At 46.8% G+C, this 18,732-nt stretch overlaps 1 protein-coding gene across 1 annotated transcript in view; it reads right to left on the bottom strand.

Moving 5' to 3' along the window:
- FMNL3 (formin like 3) overlaps positions 1–10,920 on the bottom strand; it is a 102,164-nt gene extending 91,244 nt beyond the window's left edge. Inside the window, 1 exon segment of the mRNA XM_081844390.1 lies at positions 10,694–10,920. Coding sequence (XP_081700516.1) covers positions 10,694–10,810 — 117 coding nt within the window. The 5' untranslated portion in view covers positions 10,811–10,920.
- Positions 10,921–18,732: the final 7,812 nt, after the last annotated feature.

Here is an 18,732-nt window from a genome sequence, read left to right as displayed (position 1 = left end):
TAGGACGATGAGAATAGTATCTAATTCTGCATACCGATGTGAGTCTTAGATGGTATATGGTTTAAAGAAATGAAAGGCCAGCTATATTGTGGTTCCAAATAAGAGTCCCCATGTCTTTTTATTCTACTTTTTTTTGGGGGGGGGCAAAGCATTTGTGCCATTAAACAGCTGCATGGCAATCATTATTCATGTGTTTTGTTTATTGATCGCTTCCCACAAGACATATCCAAGCAACTTACAAAAAGTAAAATTCCAATACACAATACAAAAAAAGATTTCTCAAAGCCAGTATAAAAGTCTAAGGTGATCAAACTCTTAAATCCCCCTTCTGCCCCCCCCAAGTGCTTAACCACCAAAGAATCGCCCATGAAAAGTACCATCAACTGCTGCAGAAAGATATAAAAAATCCAGATTTTTATCACCGCACCTTCAAACACTAGGGAAGATGCTGTACCTGTTGGATGTCTGTCTGCTGAAGCTACAGTAGCCCTGCCAGAAACAAGCGGCAATGCTAAAAGACAGCCTGGGAATGGGAGCCAGGATTTTGCTCTACACTCCCCAAAGCCCTAAAACCCAGCACTGGGAAGAGGCAACGCAACCTCACTATTTATTACAAGGCAAAACTTGGGCAAGTTTATATTTTTTTTAATTCCACAAACTCATGCCCTATCCTCCAATGCAAGTATTTCCAGCATGGCTTCAACTAACAGACAAAAGAAGCATGAGAGCGGCTTTACTTTTCAAACAGTGTTCAGAAAAGAACAAGCAACAATTAGGCTGTACTGCTTTTTAAACATCAGGGTTCTTTCCCACCACCCTCCCCATTGTTCGAAACATTTTCGCCAAAGATCCAAACAGAGGAGCCAAAGCATTGCAAGCCTGGAATTAGTTGCAGCTGCTTTCTAATTATTCCTCAATTGCTATTTTTCAAGCGTTAATTACACCCTCACAACATGTTGGTGGCAGATTGAAGCATTCAATGACGGGACGCCCAAGGGGGCCTTCATTTCTAAAAGCTGCAGCCAAGCTTCTTAGCTCCCATCCTTCCACACTGGAACTCACAGGATCCTCTCCTGCAAGCCCCTGATTTAGATACAGAACTCTTGCCCTGCTTCACGCACCATTTCTTGCCCGTGACCAGCTTCATCCTAAGCCTAGGCAGCCATTTTGCCTGTTCCAGGATAGGCTGTGGTTGCTAAGCAACCACAAGGTACAGTCTCCCCAGCATCCTCCAGGCAGGGTATCCGCATGGCTAGAGCAGAGTGCCAGTAAACCCACCTTCCCACTTCAGCCTAACCCACAGCGCTGTCCTCTCAGAAGCAGGGCTCCCTGGCTCATCCCCCAGCCCCTTACCCTAGCAAAGGCTCCCATCTTTCATGAAATAAAGTTTCCGAAAGTAAGCCCTCCCCCTCGATGAGATGCTGTTTCCAGGGAAGTGATGCAATGTGACTGCAATCCGTAATGAGGCCTAAGCGTTTGGGTCTCCATTGAGACTTGGCAACCCACCCAACTGGGCAGCTCTTCCAAACCGGTCCCCTCGTTGGACGACTCCGCTTGCTTTGCGGGGAGTCTATCTGGGTTGCTTGGGAGGCTGCGGTCTGCTATTCCCCCTCAACGTCAGTTTCCGTTCCCCCTCTGACTAGGAAGGAATTCAAGTCCCCCCTGCCAGAATAAAGCCCTGGGTGTTTCTTCCAGATGGGACGCTGCGAAGATGTACGAGCTTCTCTCTCCTGCTGGAAGAATGCCAAGAGGAAACCGATAGCTATTTCCACCCTTTTTCTACCCAACGTTGTACGGAATTAACTGCACGGGGAGGGATGCCATATGCTTCTATTACGCCATCCCCTTAGTAATTGTGTCTATGGCTGTGTGGGAAATTCAGTCCCCTGCCAGAGGCAGCTCCCTTTGAAATCCCAAACCGGAAGTCCAAATTCTGAAACACAACCCAGCCAGGCAGCTGGATTCCATTGAATAAGGTTTCTCCTTCTTTTCCTTTAATAATAATATTTTTTTATATTTTTTTAAATGAAGCCGAGAGAGAAAAAGCGAGGAAGTAGGAAAACAGAGACAGATCTTGCATACTGTGCTGTAAGCTTTGAGAGTTAAAAGTTTAAAAGACAACTGATCACAACGAGTAATAATGGGTTTTCCCTGGTCTAGGTATAAGGTGGATTGCAGCCTCTATTTTGCATGGGGGTTTTTTTGCTCCTCTGTGGAAAAGACCGGCCACTGTTTTAGCATTTATAGTTGCTAAAATGAACTTTACAAACTAAAGCTTCTCGAAGCGTGAATCTAAAGTGTAGAGAAGTATCAATCACCTCGTTCCATTTTAATTTGAGCCTTTGGAGATTTCAGCTTTGCATAAATGTGATCTGGCACTTTCTCATAATTCTACACACACACCCTTTCAAAGGAGACACACTCAAAAAATGTTCTTGCACCCAGGGTCAGCCAAGGGGTTTTGGTGCTTGAGGGGTTAAAGTCAAATGGTGCTCCACATCCTTCACTGACTTCCGGAGAATACAATTCCTGGGGAAATTCTGTATGAGCCTTGCTAAAATCCAGCACCTGTTCTTTTAAGAAGCCTGTAAAGATCTTCCCAATGGATTATAGCCCATGGGTCAGATCTGTCTGTCTATTAGCAAGCCATCTCCCCTTGCCCCAGGATAAGGACACCCCCACCCCTCAAAGTTCTGTATTGAGACTAATGCTTTTATTTCCCCCTTCCAAAATGTCCCTGAGTTAGGGTTATGCATAGCTGCGGTCATCTTTGCTGACAATACCAAATTATTCATGGTGGTGAAAATTAAAAGGAATGACAAAGAGATCCAAAAGGTTTACACCAAGCTGAATGAATTGGTAATAAAACGTCAAATGTGGCTTAAGGTGTGGCAAAGAATCCCAACTTCTCAGATACAATCATAGGACCTGAACTGACAGGGAATGACTTTGAAATACAGTGGTACCTCAGGTTAAGTACTTAATTCGTTCCGAAGGTCCGTTCTTAACCTGAAGCACCACTTTAGCTAATGGGGCCTCCTGCTGCTGCCGCGCCGCCGGAGCACGATTTCTGTTCTCATCCTGATGCAAAGTTCTTAACCCGAGATACTATTTCTGGGTTAGCGGTGTCTGTAAACTGAAGCATCTGTAGCCCGAGGTACCACTGTAATAATAATAGATGTCTTCTAAAAGTTTGGTAGTTATTTTTCTCTTTGACATCTGGTGGGAGGGCGTTCCACAGGGCGGGTGCCACTACCGAGAAGCCCCTCTCCCTGGTTCCCTGTAACTTGGCTTCTCACAGCAAGGAAACCACTAGAAGGCCCTCGGCACTGGACCTCAATGTCCGGGCATAACGATGGGGGTGGCGACGCTCCTTCAGGTATACTGGACTGAGGCCGTTTAGGGCTTTAAAGGTCAGCACCAACACTTTGAATTGTGCTCGGAAACGTACTGGGAGTTAGTGGGAACTAGGCAGAGGGCCTTCTTGGTAGCGGCATCTGCCCTGTGGAACGCCCTCCCATCAGATGACTAACAACTACACAACTTTTAGAAGACATCTGAAGACAGCCCTATATCAGTAAGTTGTTAATGTTTGGTGCATGCTGTGTTTTTATTATATTGAATGCTGCCCAGAGTGGCTAGGGCAGCCCAGTCAGATGGATGGGGTATAAATAAAATAATTATTAAGGCTTTAAAAGGGAACTGGACACATTCTTAAACCGTGTTCAGGCACCGGCCTGAATATGTGAAGAATTAAACTGGGGGTAGAGGTCACAAGCCATGTCACAACATCCCGAGGTGCAAGATCATTAGTCAAAGGTCAGGAAGCCTTTTAAAAAAACACCTGTTTGTGCACACTTGTAAACTGCCCTCACAATCAAAAACCCTGAGAAGCCAGAGTTCCTGTTTGAGGAGCGGTTTCTAACTACATTCAGGGTGCGGGTGAAGCCTCCAGACCTTCATGGTAATCGCACAAAGATATAAGAAGCAGCCAGTTTGCCCAAGGATGTTGGAGGCAGGGCATGTGTGTGCATGAGGGGATAAAGCTATTCATGGCCGCTACTCATGGATACAGACTACCTTCCAGGATCTAAGGCCTCCAAATACTAATTGCTGGGAAACAATGTTGGGAGGGTTATTGGTTCGCACAGGCACCTGGTTGTGCCGGGACGCGGGTGGCGCTGCTGTCTAAACCACAGAGCCTAGGGCTTGCCGATCAGAAGGTCGGCCGTTCGATTCCCCGCAACACAGTGAGCTCCCGTTGCTCGGTCCCTGCTCCTGCCAACCTAGCAGTTCAAAAGCACGTCAAGTGCAAGCAGATAAATAGGTACCGCTCCGGCGGGAAGGTAAACGGCGTTTCCGTGCGCTGCTCTGGTTCGTCAGAAGCGGCTTAGTCATGCTGGCCACATGACCTGGAAGCTGTACACCGGCTCCCTCAGCCAATAAAGCTAGATGAGCGCCGCAACCCCAGAGCTGGCCATGACTGGACCTAACGGTCAGGGGACCCTTTACCTTTATCTTACCTGGTTGTGCCACTGCAGGAAAAAGGCTCTGGGTTAGACAGGTCTTTGCTGAGTTGCAAAGGAAGGAAACAATTGAAACCACACTCTGCAAACTCACCTGCCAAAGTGGCCCATGGGAGCAGCTGAGGGAGCTCAGGATCCAACCCGCTGGCAAGATGTTATCCCCAAATCTACACTAGCCCCTATTCTCACTAAGATGGCAAATCTTTGCCTGTGCTATACTATTTCTCAGTATAGGTGGAGCTGCTCCTCCGTCCAAAAATCCCCTCCAGCTAGAAAAGTACCATCTCCGGGAGAAAGGTTCTCGATGGGAGGGAACTTTGATGCCACAGTAAAACCAATCCTTAGTTGCAGTTCAGATTCACTACTTGAGGCAGGGCCTTCAGCATCCCTCATGATTTTGGCTGTCTGCAACAGCCTAAAATTACACAACTAAATTATTACAAATCTCTTATCTATCAATCGTCTATATATCTATAACTCAGTTTTGAGAGGCGTGTTTAAAGCTTTGTGAACTAAAAATGTTTTAAAGATGATAAGGTGTTTGCAGGTCTCACTGGATAAAGAAATTCCATAGGTCCAGCAAAATACACTCCCGGCCCCCACAAATGTCACTGTTTGTTGAAAGACATTTAAAAAGATGGCTTTCCCAGCCCATTTCAAAGGGCAGGAGAGCTTGTGAAGGGAAGGTTTTCTCCCAAAGGAAGGGTGGGCCCAGGCCTTTCACGACTCTAAAGGTCAGTTCCAGAATCTTAAACTGTACTCAAGAAAGTAAATGGCAGACAATACAATTCACAAACAATATTATGATAACCCTCCCAGTGATGTGGCGCTTTAAATTGGCTTATAATGAAGGAATCTGCAATTGGAAGGACAATTCAGGCTTCATAATGGTACCAGCTGGACCCACAGGAGGCAGGCGAAATGGGTGGGAAGACTGGTGGGGGTTGTTCAAGGCAGCCAGCTGACAATCCACTTCAAAATAGGGCTGGGGAGATGTTGCTGGACTTTCAGATGGTGTTGGACTACCACTCCCATCATTCTCAACCATTGGCTTAGCTGGCTAGGGCTGATGGGAGCTGAAGTACAGCCATGTTTGGAGGGCCACAGCTTTCGCATCCTTTTTAAGGAACTGAAAGAGCGGGTTGACTCCCCAGTCCTTATTCCCACCTCCAAAGCCATCCAGTCCAAAGCACAATATTGGTCAGGTCTCATAACACAGAATAATTCAAAATACAATTTAAAAATCTGGTTTTTAATTTGCGATGTGACCTCAAAATTCAAGATGAGATTCTCAGGTTGTTTTCAACAGAATGTTTCCCAGTACATGGGTGAAATCATATGGAAGTCACACACAGATTTTCAAGCATTTTCAATGATCCCTTGGGAATCTTCCCTTCCTTCTTTTAACTTGCATCGCCACCAATCACAAGTTATGCTTCTCTCAAACATCACAGCACCTCAGCCTGCTGGTCTACCCAAGATGGTGTCACAGGTTGCCCTGTGTGGCCTGACTTACACATAGCTGTTGACAGTCTGTCAAGTGTGTAACTTTGGGCATTATCTTCCCACCTCTCTCACCACAGTTTCCTCTCCTACCTCTCCGGTCTACACTGAAATCAGGTAGACATATAATTGATATCCAGTGCTTGGAAGGAGGAGGGCAACAAAGGAGGTGGACGTGTCTGGGGCTATCACAGCCCCCCCTGTCCTGAAGCCCTCCCTGTGCTACATTACATCATGATCTAGCACAGCATTGTGCACATGGGGGAGGGGCGTGTTTCTGTCTTCCATCTCAACCTATACTGCGAGGTAGCACATCTGGGATGGAAGTCAACCACACTTTTACTCAGAACAAACCAAACGACATTATGAGCATGACTAAGTTAGGTCCATTAATTCCAGTGGGTCTACTAGGAGTAAAACTTAGTTAAATGCTACCCCCATGGTCCTGTCCCTCATCTAGGGCAGGTTACTACCACCATAGGGACACGGGTGGCGCTGTGGGTTAAACCACACAGCCTAGGGCTTGCCGATCAGAAGGTCGGTGTTTCGAATCCCTGTGACAGGGTGAGCTCCCATTGTTCGGTCCCAGCTCCTGCCAACCTAGCAGTTTGAAAGCACGTCAAAGTGCAAGTAGATAAATAGGTACCGCTCTGGCAGGAAGGTAAACGGCGTTTCCGTGTGCTGCTCTGGTTCGCCAGAAGCAGCTTAGTCATGCTGGCCACATGACCCGGAAGCTGTATGCTGGCTCCCTTGGCCAATAAAGCGAGATGAGCGCCGCAACCCCAGAGTCGGTCACGACTGGACCTAATGGTCAGGGGTCCCTTTACCTTTACCTTTAATACCACCATATACTTCACTTGAGCGGCGCATACAAACATTTGCCCTACATTACAGAATTAGAGATGAGGTATCATGTTATGGACTGCAGGGAATATTACAGAACCTCTGTGAAAGTGAACAAGAGAGCAGATGTGATCACTGCTTTTCCATAACTCCAAAGTTCTGACCCGTCGATAGCAGCAATAAGAAGTGGGCAACTGGATGCAGAGTCTATGCCAGGACTAGCGCACCAAACCTGGAATGGACAGCGGACCAACTACATTGCACCTAGATTGGAGAGTGGATCCATCTGATTTATCACTAGCTGCTTCAGCACTGTAGCACAATAGGAAAGTTTTATTGTTGGCCGATACAGACTCAGTTGGGCTCTCAAATTACACTACAGATAGAGCGCCCTCCTCTGCAACCACGTACATAGCATAATGCTTAATTCTGCCCCAGGGAAGGCAAAAAAAGTACTATACATCTGCTTAAATCATAAATCACCAGTATCATAATGATGAATGGCGCTGTGAATATACAGGAACATAACATGGATTTCTTCTTCTTCATGCCTTTGGCTATTAAGATTGATACTTTCATGAATGCAGACTGCTCCACCTTTGCCCAGGGCTACGAATAGTCCGCACATTCATCTTCAAAATACAAAAAAAAAATTCCTACAATTCTGCATCTACTGAATTCAAATTCTGCATGAATAAATTATGTAACCAATATAATTTACACAAAGGTGCATAACTTTCACCTATTTTGCATAATTGCAATGTTTACTGTTTTATATAATTTATTCTGATTTGATAGTCATGGAAACTGAAAGAACTATACCGGACATGAGTTCTAACCCCACCACCACTGGAAATCTTGTTTAGCCCAGTCCCATGACTAGCACATCACACTGTTTTTTGAAATTTCAGAAAGCACAGCTCACATGCTTCCAAGAACATATTCAAAACAATGAGAGCTAGAAACTTGCTACCTTTTAAAGAAAGAAATGAAAACTCTGGCTTTAAAAGATCTTAATGCAGAAAGCTACTGCTATTCAAAGCAGACAATATTAGATTGGCTGGATCAATGATCTGCCTCAGTATTTACATTCAATGTATTACCAACAACCCTGTATCATGTGGTTTTTGAAACGCAACCCCTTTTCCTACAAATCAGAGTGAAAATGGAACTATTCAAACAGCTGCATGACCACTGTAGGGAGAATGGACAGAGGAGGGAACTATGTGTCACATGCTGTCAGCTTCCTGTCACTCTGACATCGTTAGAGTGGAATTTTGAAAAAAACAAACATACTTTCCACAATCAAGAAGGAAAAAATCCCCCAGAAATCCCCAAGCATTCTCTACACAAGCATCTCTAATGGCTCAGCCACAGTCTCTGAATCTCAACAGTCACATCCGATGTGTCAGAAACTTTTTATGAAAAGTCAAGAAGCAAAGAGAGAATCTCCTTGGAAAAGCCAGGGAAGGAAAGGCAACTTGACTTTGCAAAGAGAAAGATGACCACAGAGGTGTCCCTTTGTTCCCAATAAACCCTTGGGGCCATCCACTGGGATGTTCCACATGAGTAAATGGGCAGCACAAACTCTGGTTCTAAAAATGGTCAAATTTCCACTGTTTAAGGAGCAATCACAAAGCCACTCTCTACTCTTCTGGCTTTAATTCTTTTGGAATGAATTCCTCCCTATCAGTTCTTCCATCACAGCAATTAACACAGATCAACCAATTACCCAATCATTACACCGCACTTTGGGATAACTTCCCCAAACATATGCTATGTACAAACAGGAGCACTGTCACAGTCCTGCGTTGATTTGGTTTCAACCTCCAGAAGCCTCTACTCAAAATTCTAATGCATGAAGATCACAACCACCGCCGTGCAGTCTTCCAAAAGGCAAAACTTGTACAGACAAAGACACAAATAAGAATACTTTAAGAGGTGAAATGATCAGGTGAATACGTCCCTTGAATTCACAGAAGTCACCCATTCACAAAGCTTGGCTTGGCACACTAAGCTTATCCTAGGCCTCCTGCATAAAAATGGAACATTTCCCCACTCAAAGCCCTTTTCAGCAGGTGTGTACAATTTATGGCTCTCCAGATTTGTTAGATTACCACTCACATAATCGCTGACCATGCAGGGTTGGAGCTGATAGGAGTTAAGAGTCCCAAGAGCACCTGGAGGTCTAAACAGGTCAGCCACTCTGCTCCAAGGGCGAGGGCATATTCTACAGATCTCACAAGAAGGTTCAAAACAAGGAGCACCATCCAGACCCTGCTTAGGAAGACCATATTCTCTGCTCCTCTTTTTCTGATCCTTCTTCTTCTTCTTCTTCCTTTCTTCCTGGGCAAAGCTTGGGCCACTAGCAGCTATCCAATCAGAGACTAATTCCTTTCACCCACAAGTTAAGAGTGGCCTTTTCTGTGGACACAGTGGAGACGCAAGAAGGTAGTCTCATAACTTTCCAGACCAGGTCCGCTTCCTTCCTTCTTCCAAGGACAAGAGTTTAAATGCCCACCAAACCCACCACCTACATGCCCTCTGCAGGATGCATGCCAACAGCGCCCAGTGATGCAGAGGGGCACCTAGGGTATTCCACATTCCTGCCAGTACCACTCCTCACAAAACTGGTTCACAACGCAAGCAAACAAGGCCTCTCGGTTGATAAAGGGATCATCCACAGGGTCCCGCAAGGAGAAACTGGATTGAGAGGGACTGGATATCAGAGGCCAACCAAGGGAAGATAAATGGTTCCAAGGAAAAGGATGGCAAGCGCAGGGGGTGGGGGTCATGCAGCTCCATTAGGGTAGCTGAGGGTAGCAAGGTGATGCTACGGTTCTACGGCAGAAGGATCCTAATGCATGGGAGCAGGAATCCAGTCTTGGTGGGGGGGTTGAAAATTTCGAAGGAATTGGGGGATATAGATGCTTGAAACGCAGCTGCAAAGGAATTGGAAAGAGCTAACCCACTGGAACAAAAATGGGACCTCAGCTTGTGGGGTGGAGTGATCAAAGTGTGGAAGAGGTCAAGGCAGATGGCCAAGAAGATCTGGGGAAGAAGGCACTTCAACTGGGGATCAGGCATGCTATGGGTCAGAATGTGGAGATGGAGAAATGGTGTGGAGGAGGACTGAGGATCACTGGACCTTGGATCCGTGGCCCATTGCGATGGGCCAAGATAACGCTGAAGTTCCCAGTGTGAGCTGACTGCCCTACAAGGGAGATCCACTCAGAATGGTGCCACAAAAGGGGGAGGAATCTGTCAGAATCATGGGTTAATAGACTCTATGAAGATAGGATTTATAAAGCTAAGACCAGTTGAGGGATCTGGCGAAAACGAACGGAGAGCGGGGTGAAAGAGAGATGGAAAGAACTTCTGGGAACTCTTGTGGTGAAGAAGAAGGGGAGCTACCGGAACATCTCAGCAACCGCGAGTAATCTGTCCTGCGGAGGAATCGACCAGATCAGGCAAGAGCCCAGGGTGGGAGATCTGCAGAACCCAGCAAGGGGAGATTCTGGATGCAACCACCAGGGCTGCAATCCCCGCGGAAGGTGGGGGGGGGGAGAGGGAGAGATCGAGAGAATGGTGTCCCATATCTGAGGGGGCCAGGAAAAGTGTCTGGAAAAGTTGGAGAGGGAGGAGGAACTGTTCCCATCGAGAGGACGGGTAGGAATCCCTCCCGCAGCGAGGATGGACTAGGGAGATTTTTCAGCCTTGCAACGGAATCTACCCGCAGCAGCGTCGAGAAGGGGATGTGAGGGATCAACGAGGGGATCGGAGCGGGCGCGGGGGTGGGGTAAGGAAGAGGGATCTCTCACCAGCACCATCGCGAATCTCTCCTCCAGCTCCCCCTGGTCCGGCATGGGCACTTTCCCCGGCGGGGGCGGCAGCAGCCCGGAGCCCCCGCCCGGCTCCCCGCTCTCGGCGTTCCCCATCCCCGGCGGCTCCCGGGGAGGCGGGGACGGCAGAGCCCTCCTTGGCTGCCCGTCGAGAGTACGGAGCCGCCGTGGCCAGGCGGCGGCGGCTGCCTCCCACCAGTCCCTCCCTCGCTGCCCGGCCGGGGACGGGACGCGGCCCTCGGCGCCGCCCCCGGCACCGCCCGCCTGCAGACATCGCCCGCCCAGCGGACGGCGAGCGACGGCGGCGGCGCCTCCCGGGTGAGGGCCGCGACACGCGCAAGCCCGCTCGTGGGGACGGAGCAAACAGCTACCCTAATGATGTGCCCCCACCCCACCCCATCCCTTGTTCTCAAGGCCCAGCTCTGTGCAGGCGCGCTTGTCTCAAGCCCCCGTTTTCTCCGCGGGGCTAAGAAATGCAAGCCCTGGGAAGCAAAAACACGCAACGCTGAACAATAAGTTGCAAGATCGTGCGCCCGCGCGCGCGTCTTAAACTTGGCCCAAAGAGTCCACTGCTGTGTTTTAAATTCAGAAAGCAAAGTGTGCCTCCTTGAGACTCTCAGGCAAGGCATATGAGAATACACTTTTTTGCTTGAGAGCATAAAGATCAAACCAAGTTCCGCCGTGTTTACTCGGGAGTAAGACTCTTGGAATTCATCGGGGCTTTTCTTGCGCCCAAGTAAGTGCGCACGTAAAACTGCAGCATATTTTGCAGGAAAAGTGAGTTCTCTCTTCCCCGCCCCGATCACCCGGGATCCACCCGCCTCCCCTAAAGTTGGTGCGCACGCCGTGGAGACACAAAGGGAGCCGTTACTCAGCCCTGCCCATCCCACTTCGAGACATCCGGAGCTACTTGCAGGGAAAGCAGCGGCTGCCCCCGCCTGGTCGAGCCCAGGATCGCCATAGACCTCGGATCGGCCATTTTTGGGGGATCACTTTGCCCAGGTTCGCTTCGAAGAAGCCGTGGAGAGTGCAAGCCTGGAAGGCGCGCTCCTTGGCGCGTAAAACAACCCGGGTCCCTCCAAAAGGGATAAATCATCCAGTTAACGGGGTGCCATTGAAAGTTGTCCTGCCGGCGTGTTTTAAAGGGCGCTCAGTCTCGAGTGCCTGTAACCGTGACGGAGAAGTGTTTAGGGAAGCACACGTGTCGACAGAGATGCCCGCGCCCCGGCCCCTTCCCGTACTAATCGTGCACAGGGCGGGAGCCAGGCTGCGGGGGCAGGCTCCGCCCGTGGCCGACACGTGTCTTCCTGTGTCTGTTAGAACGTGTGCAGAGCCTGAGTTCTGGCGGATGCAGCTCGTCGAGCCTAGAACTCCATGCGCCAAGGGGCCTGGAAGAGCACAGCTACAGAACAGCAATAGACGCTGCATTTAATGAATAGGTCGGGGGAGGGTAATACAGTGGTACCTCTGGTTACATACGCTTCAGGTTACACACGCCGCTAACCCAGAAATAGTGCTTCTGGTTAAGAACTTTGCTTCAGGATGAGAACAGAAATCGTGCTCTGGCGGCGCAGCAGCAGCAGGAGGCCCCATTAGCTAAAGTGTCATGAGTGTTAAAAAGACAAATATGAGAGAGGACTGGATGACTTATGGAGATATTGTAATTAAAGAAGGGGGAAAATGGAAAATGAAGCCGTATGAACAAGTTAAAAAATATGTATATGATTGGTTGCACTATTTTCAAACAAATGAAATGTTTAAAAAGGATTGTAAAGAGAGGAGATATATTGAAGGAGAGTCTAGATTTCAAAAAGAGATAATAAATAACGATTATAAGGTATTGTCAAAAATGTATAAAATGCTATTGGAATGGCAAACAAAGGACGAAGAAGTTAAATCGGTTATGATACATTGGGCCAGAGACTTTGGTTATAATATACAATTAGCAGATTGGGAGAAAGTATGGAAGGAAAATATGAAATTCACTGCATGTATGACGATAAAGGAAAACATTATGAAAATGGTATATAGATGGTATATCACTCCCATTAAACTTGCAAAAATGTATAAAACTTGTAATAAATGTTGGGAATGTAAAGAAAGGGAAGGGTCGTTTTACCATATGTGGTGGGAGTGTAAGAAAGTAAAGGGTTTCTGGGAAATGATATATAATGAATTGAAAAAGATGTTTAAATATACGTTTGTGAAGAAACCAGAAGCCTTTTTGTTAGGAATTACAGGAAGAGAAATTAATAGAAGTGATTATAAACTTTTCCAATATGCAGTGACTGTGGCAAGAATTTTAATGGCCCAAAAATGGAAACAAGAGGAACTACCGACACTGGAAGAATGGAGGCGGAAACTGATGGACTTTGCTGAACTAGACAAATTGACAGGGAAAATTAGATACCAGAAAGACCACAAGTTCACTCAGGACTGGAGAAAGTTTACGATTTATCTGGAAAATATTTGTGATGAGCAGACAACACTAGTTGGATTTAAAGAGGCTTTGTGAATGAGAAAGGGTATTGTAAAAGGGAAAAGAGCTGTAAAGATTTATAAACTGGCAATATAATTATAAAGGAAATGCGGAATAAATACAAAAGTATGAGGATTGCGGGGGGAGCGAGGGAAGTCAAAAACCTGTAACATATGGAATTTGATTGTGTTTAAATAATTTGTAAAAGAAAAATTTCCTTAAAAAATTAATAATAAAAAAAGAGAACAGAAATCGTGCTCCGGCGGCGCGGTAGCAGCAGGAGGCCCCATTAGCTAAAGTGGTGCTTCAGGTTAAGAACAGTTTCAGGTTAAGAACAGACCTCTGGAACGAATTAAGTACTTAACCCGAGGTACCACTGTACTCATTGGTGGTCACTTTCTGACATGCATCCAGTATAGAGGACAGAAGGATACAATTTGCTCTGTCTCCATTCTACATATCAAAGGGGTTCAGCAAATCATGACATACTTCCTCAACAATCTGGTTTCAAGAAAGGCCTGGTCACTCACCAGCCAGCCACACTCCCCCCCCCCCCCCCCGACAAGGCCATTGTAGGAGCAGTTGTGCCTTTCACTGGAAATTGGTGAGAGCAGCTTTCCCAACATGGTACAGTGATGGGAGGAAAATTCACACGTTTCTACCTGTTATGCAGCTGTTAAAGGTACAGAAGAAATTAACACACCTGAGAGTCAAGTCTCTGGGCCTAAGCATTCAAAGTGGCCTTTAGCTTTTCCTGCTTAACAACTAAGGTTGTCATTATTATTATTATTTTACCACTGCCTGCTCCAGTGTCTTTAACACCCGCTTGATCTTGCAGACATTGGCAGGTAATGCTGCTTAACCGTACCATGAAAAGTTTCACCCATGGTTCTGCAAATTAAGCTGATTTAAAAGCATAGGAGCAGGTTGAACCATCCCCCCCCCCCCCCCGCTCAGTTGGCAAGCTTTTCACCACTGGCCAGGGAATGCAGCTCCCTCCTTTAGTTTAATTCTTGTTCTGACCATCTATGCCCCAAAAAGAGTTTTCTGATGCTTACATGTCTCAACACTGCAAACTAAGTAGGAGTCTGACACTTGCTAAAATTAAGTTCTGGGTTCTGTATATGCGTAGCAACAATGCAAAAAGCAACCTTTCTCAGCAGAGCTAGTGTTTCCTGTCTTTCCCTCCACTGCAGCCTAATGGAACTGGATCCATATACTGCATATATATGCTAGTTTATAACTCTGTTGGCATTTGTGGATAGCTGAGAGAGGAAGATCAACAGTCTATAAAACAGCCTCTGGCTATGCAGACAATGCCCCACTCTCCCACAAGATGTTGAGTGGGGTCCCAATTCTATCAGGCTGCAGCAGAGGGAGAGAAAGAAAGAAGCAGGGCCATTTTATTGGCTTTGCTGAAAAACTAGCTGCCTTTGCCTCTTCCTCACCTTGCAGTGACAGCACATTCTACATAATTCTTGCTCATTTGATGTGCCCAGCCTTTCTTCATTTGCTTTGGGGAAATCCCTCATACACAAACTCCACAAGCTTTGCAGAGCAGGTAGTGGTTGCCCTAGAACAGTGTTCCCCAATCTTGGGCCTCCAGCTGTTTTTGGACTACAATTCCCATCATCCTTGACCACTGGTCTTGCTAGCGAGGGATGATGGGAGTTGTAGTCCAAAAACAGCTGGAGGCCCAAGGTTGGGGAACACTGCCCTAGAATACAATGGTGGATACTTAAGGCTGGACTTATCCCTTGCACAGTGCAAGTTCAGCAGGGGCCACACGTTCAGCGGGGTTGACAGTGGTGGAAATCTATAAAGCGTGATGGGAAAACACATGTTAGTAAATGTGTTAAGTTGTGGGTGAACATATCAGACGACACAGCGATTCTTCAAACAGCTCTTGTTTATTCACAGGCCAGAACTGAACTGAACTGAAGGGTTCACCCAGCCTGCTTATATAGAGCTCCACTAGAACGCAACAGTAAGCATTTTCTGTAACTATCCAATCACTGAACGTCACTTTCAATCCCTTATTTGCATATGTGGACCCGAACTATCTACAGTATCCCCCTGCTGGCCCAGGGTGAGAACTTCAGTACATAACAAAATGCAAATTTGTGCACAAAAAGCACCCCAAATGTTTTATTTGCCTGAGAAAGAAAATCAAAATGGCACTCCCCACCAGGGCTCCAAATCCAGGATGGTGGGGCAAGGGGTGCAGATGGGCCGTAGCCCATTTTTGATATGCCCACTTTGGGTACTTTTGTTTTTAGTTGGCATTATTTGACAAAAGCTGGAATATATGTAAGGTTATGGCGTGTGAATTTCATTTTAAACATTATTTATTTAAAAACATTTATATACTGTGGTTAGCAACACTTAAAGGTCCAGTCCCCTCATAATTTGAGTACTGACAACCACCCACATGCACACGCATTAAGTTGAAGAACAGTCTACTGAGATGTTTCCCAAAGGAAGCACATTGTGCATTGTGTCTTCATCAGCCAGGCCGGTCTGCCTCCAACTCTGCCATCCTTCATGGCGCCCAAAAATTGGCCACCTCAACTTAAGGGTAGGAACGCACACCTGCACATTCAACAGACATTCACTGTGGAGCTACTATTGGCTGTGGCTTCATGGTGCATGCCTGCAGTGCGCTTGCAAATACCAGGGTACATGCAGCAAGTTTGCACTTCCAAATAACGCATGAGCTAGGTCCCTGGGACCAGGCTGAAGTGGAATGGTGGGCTTTCACATTTATTTACAGTGGTACCTCGAGTTACATACGCTTCAGGTTACATACGCTTCAGGTTACAGACTCCACTAACCCAGAAACAGTACTTCAGGTTAAGAACTTTGCTTCAGGATGAGAACAGAAATCACATGGCGGCACAGCAGCAGCGGGAGACCCCATTAGCTAAAGTGGTGCTTCAGGTTAAGAACAGTTTCAGGTTAAGAACAGACCTCTGGAAAGAATTATGTAACCAGAGGTACCACTGTATTTCACATTTATTTATACAATGGATACCCTATTATTCTGGCTGTAAGCAAATGTTACTTTTTTAAAAAAAATGTAGGCAAACATTTGATTCATAAATCAGCTAAACTGCAGTACTTGTATGGTCCAGCCCATGGGTAGGTAAACTAAGGCCTGGGGGCCGGATCTGAAATTGCCTTCTAAATCTGGCCCGCAGACAGTCCGGGAATCAGCATGTTTTTACATGAGTAGAATGTGTCCTTTTATTTAAAATGCATCTCTGAGTTATTTGGGGGGCATAGGAATTAGTTCATCCCCCCCCAAAAAAAAATATAGTCCGGCCCCCCACAAGGTCTGAGGGACAGTGGACTGGCCCCATGATGAAAGTTTGCTGACCCCTGGTCCAGCCCTAGCCATATTTACTTGGAAATGACATTTGACTGTGCCTGACGGGACTTGGTTGTTGTTGTTGTTTAGTCATTTAGTCGTGTCCGACTCTTCGTGACCCCATGGACCAGAGCACGCCTGGCACTCATGTCTTCCGTTGCCTCCCGCAGTTTGGTCAAACTCATGCTGGTAGCTTCAACAACACTATCCAACCATCTCATCCTCTGTCATCCCCTTCTCCTTGTGCCATCCATCTTTCCCAACATCAGGGTCTTCTGACGGGACTTACTTACTCATAAATATTCTTAGGACTGCAGTTGGATAATCCAAATTTTGAGCTAAATTGTTTCATTTAGGCTTGGAAATCCTATTGGAAACTAGCCCCACTGAACACAAGGAGCAGGTGTCTTTTAATTTCGTGGCTGCTGTCACCATCTGCAGTGATCATGGAGCCCAAGAAAGTAAAATCTCTCACTGCCTCCATTTCTTCCCCTTCTATTTGCCAGGAGGTGATGGGACCAGTGGCCATGATCTTAGGTTTTTTTATGTTGAGCTTCAGACCATATTTTGCACTCTCCTCTTTCACTCTCATTAAAAGGTTCTTTAATTCCTCTTCGCTTTCTGCCATCAAGGTTGTATCATCTGCATATCTGAGGTTGTTGATATTTCTTCCGGCGATCTTAATTCCGGCTTGGGATTCATCCAGCCCAGCCTTTCGCATGATGAATTCTGCATATAAGTTAACCAAGGAGACTTACTTCTGAGTAAACATTTATAGGCTTCAGAGACTGTATAGACATGCTTGATGAACAATAAGGTTTAGCTGGGGTAGAGGATAATTTGAGTTTCAGTTCTGCGGCAGTCACACATTGGCGTGTATGTTTACCATTTTAACATATGGACTCATTTAAACATATGGTCTAGTAACACTGATTGGCCAGCAGAAACAATATAAAAGATGAGAATGCAAAATACAAAATAAAACAAAAACCAATAACCCACCCTTTGGGCGTTTTATTGTATATCTATCTGACACTATTAAAGATGCATATTTCCAGTTACAGATAGGTAGCCGTGTTGGTCTGCCATAGTCAAAACAAAATAAAAAAAAAGCCTTCCAGTAGCACCTTAAAGACCAACTAAGTTAGTTCTAGGTATGAGCTTTCGTGTGCATGGGTATCTGAAGAAGTGTGCATGCACACGAAAGCTCATACCTAGAACTAACTTAGTTGGTCTTGTTACAGATAGGTAGCCGTGTTGGTCTGCCATGGTCAAAACAAAGTAAAAAAATTCCTTCCAGTAGCACCTTAAAGACCAACTGAGTTAGTTCTAGGTACTTTATCTGAAGAAGTGTGCATGCACACGAAAGCTCATACCTAGAACTAACTCAGTTGGTCTTTAAGGTGCTACTGGAAGGAATTTTTTTAGTTGGTCTTTAAGGTGCTACTGGAAGGATTTTTTTTATTTTGTTTTAAAGATGCATATGACAGCTGATACTATTGTGGTTTCATATATAAAACCGTATTTTCTGATGATGATGATTCCAATTTATAACCTTTTGAACAAGTGCTGCCATTGGACTCATTGCCTTCAATAACCAGCCTGCAGTGCGGCGTGGGATCACGTGACATTCGGCCATGCCAAGGGTTGCAGCCCAGCGGAGACAGCATTGCAAGGCTCTCAGCCTGGAACTGCAGAAAAGCCCCGGCGACCTCAGATGCAGTGAGGCGCACTGGCCGGTAGATGGCACTCCACGCCATTGGATGCGCCGGGACGCCGCACGCACAGCCCAAATCAACCTCGCCGCTAGAGGCGCTGCGCAGCCCGCCCTGTGCTGCTCTCCTCGCGCTCCCGCCACGAGGGGGCCGCGTGCCACTTCTGGGGAAAGGGGAGACGACCGAGCTGTCGCAATCGGGCCGCAACCTACCAAGGGCGCTGCCTATTGGCCCGACGCTGGAAAACCAATGGACGTCGCACCTCAGCGCCGCTTCTCATTGGTTGCCCCCTCCGCCCCATCCCCCACCCCGAGGTGGACCAATGGCAGCTGCCTGGGCGCGGCCGCGCAACCAATGAAAGGGAAAAGGTGTCAGCAGCCGGCCAATCGAAACCGAGGTACGCAGAGCGTTTGGTTAAATACCAATGCGAGGCCGGGGCGGGACTTCTGGGGGC

The sequence above is a fragment of the Podarcis erhardii genome (genome assembly GCF_964252035.2).
Source record: "Podarcis erhardii genome assembly, chromosome: 2".
In the NCBI taxonomy this organism is placed as follows: domain Eukaryota; kingdom Metazoa; phylum Chordata; class Lepidosauria; order Squamata; family Lacertidae; genus Podarcis; species Podarcis erhardii.
The sequence above is the reverse complement of the archived record's forward strand: the minus strand, read 5'-3'. Positions and strand labels throughout refer to the sequence as shown.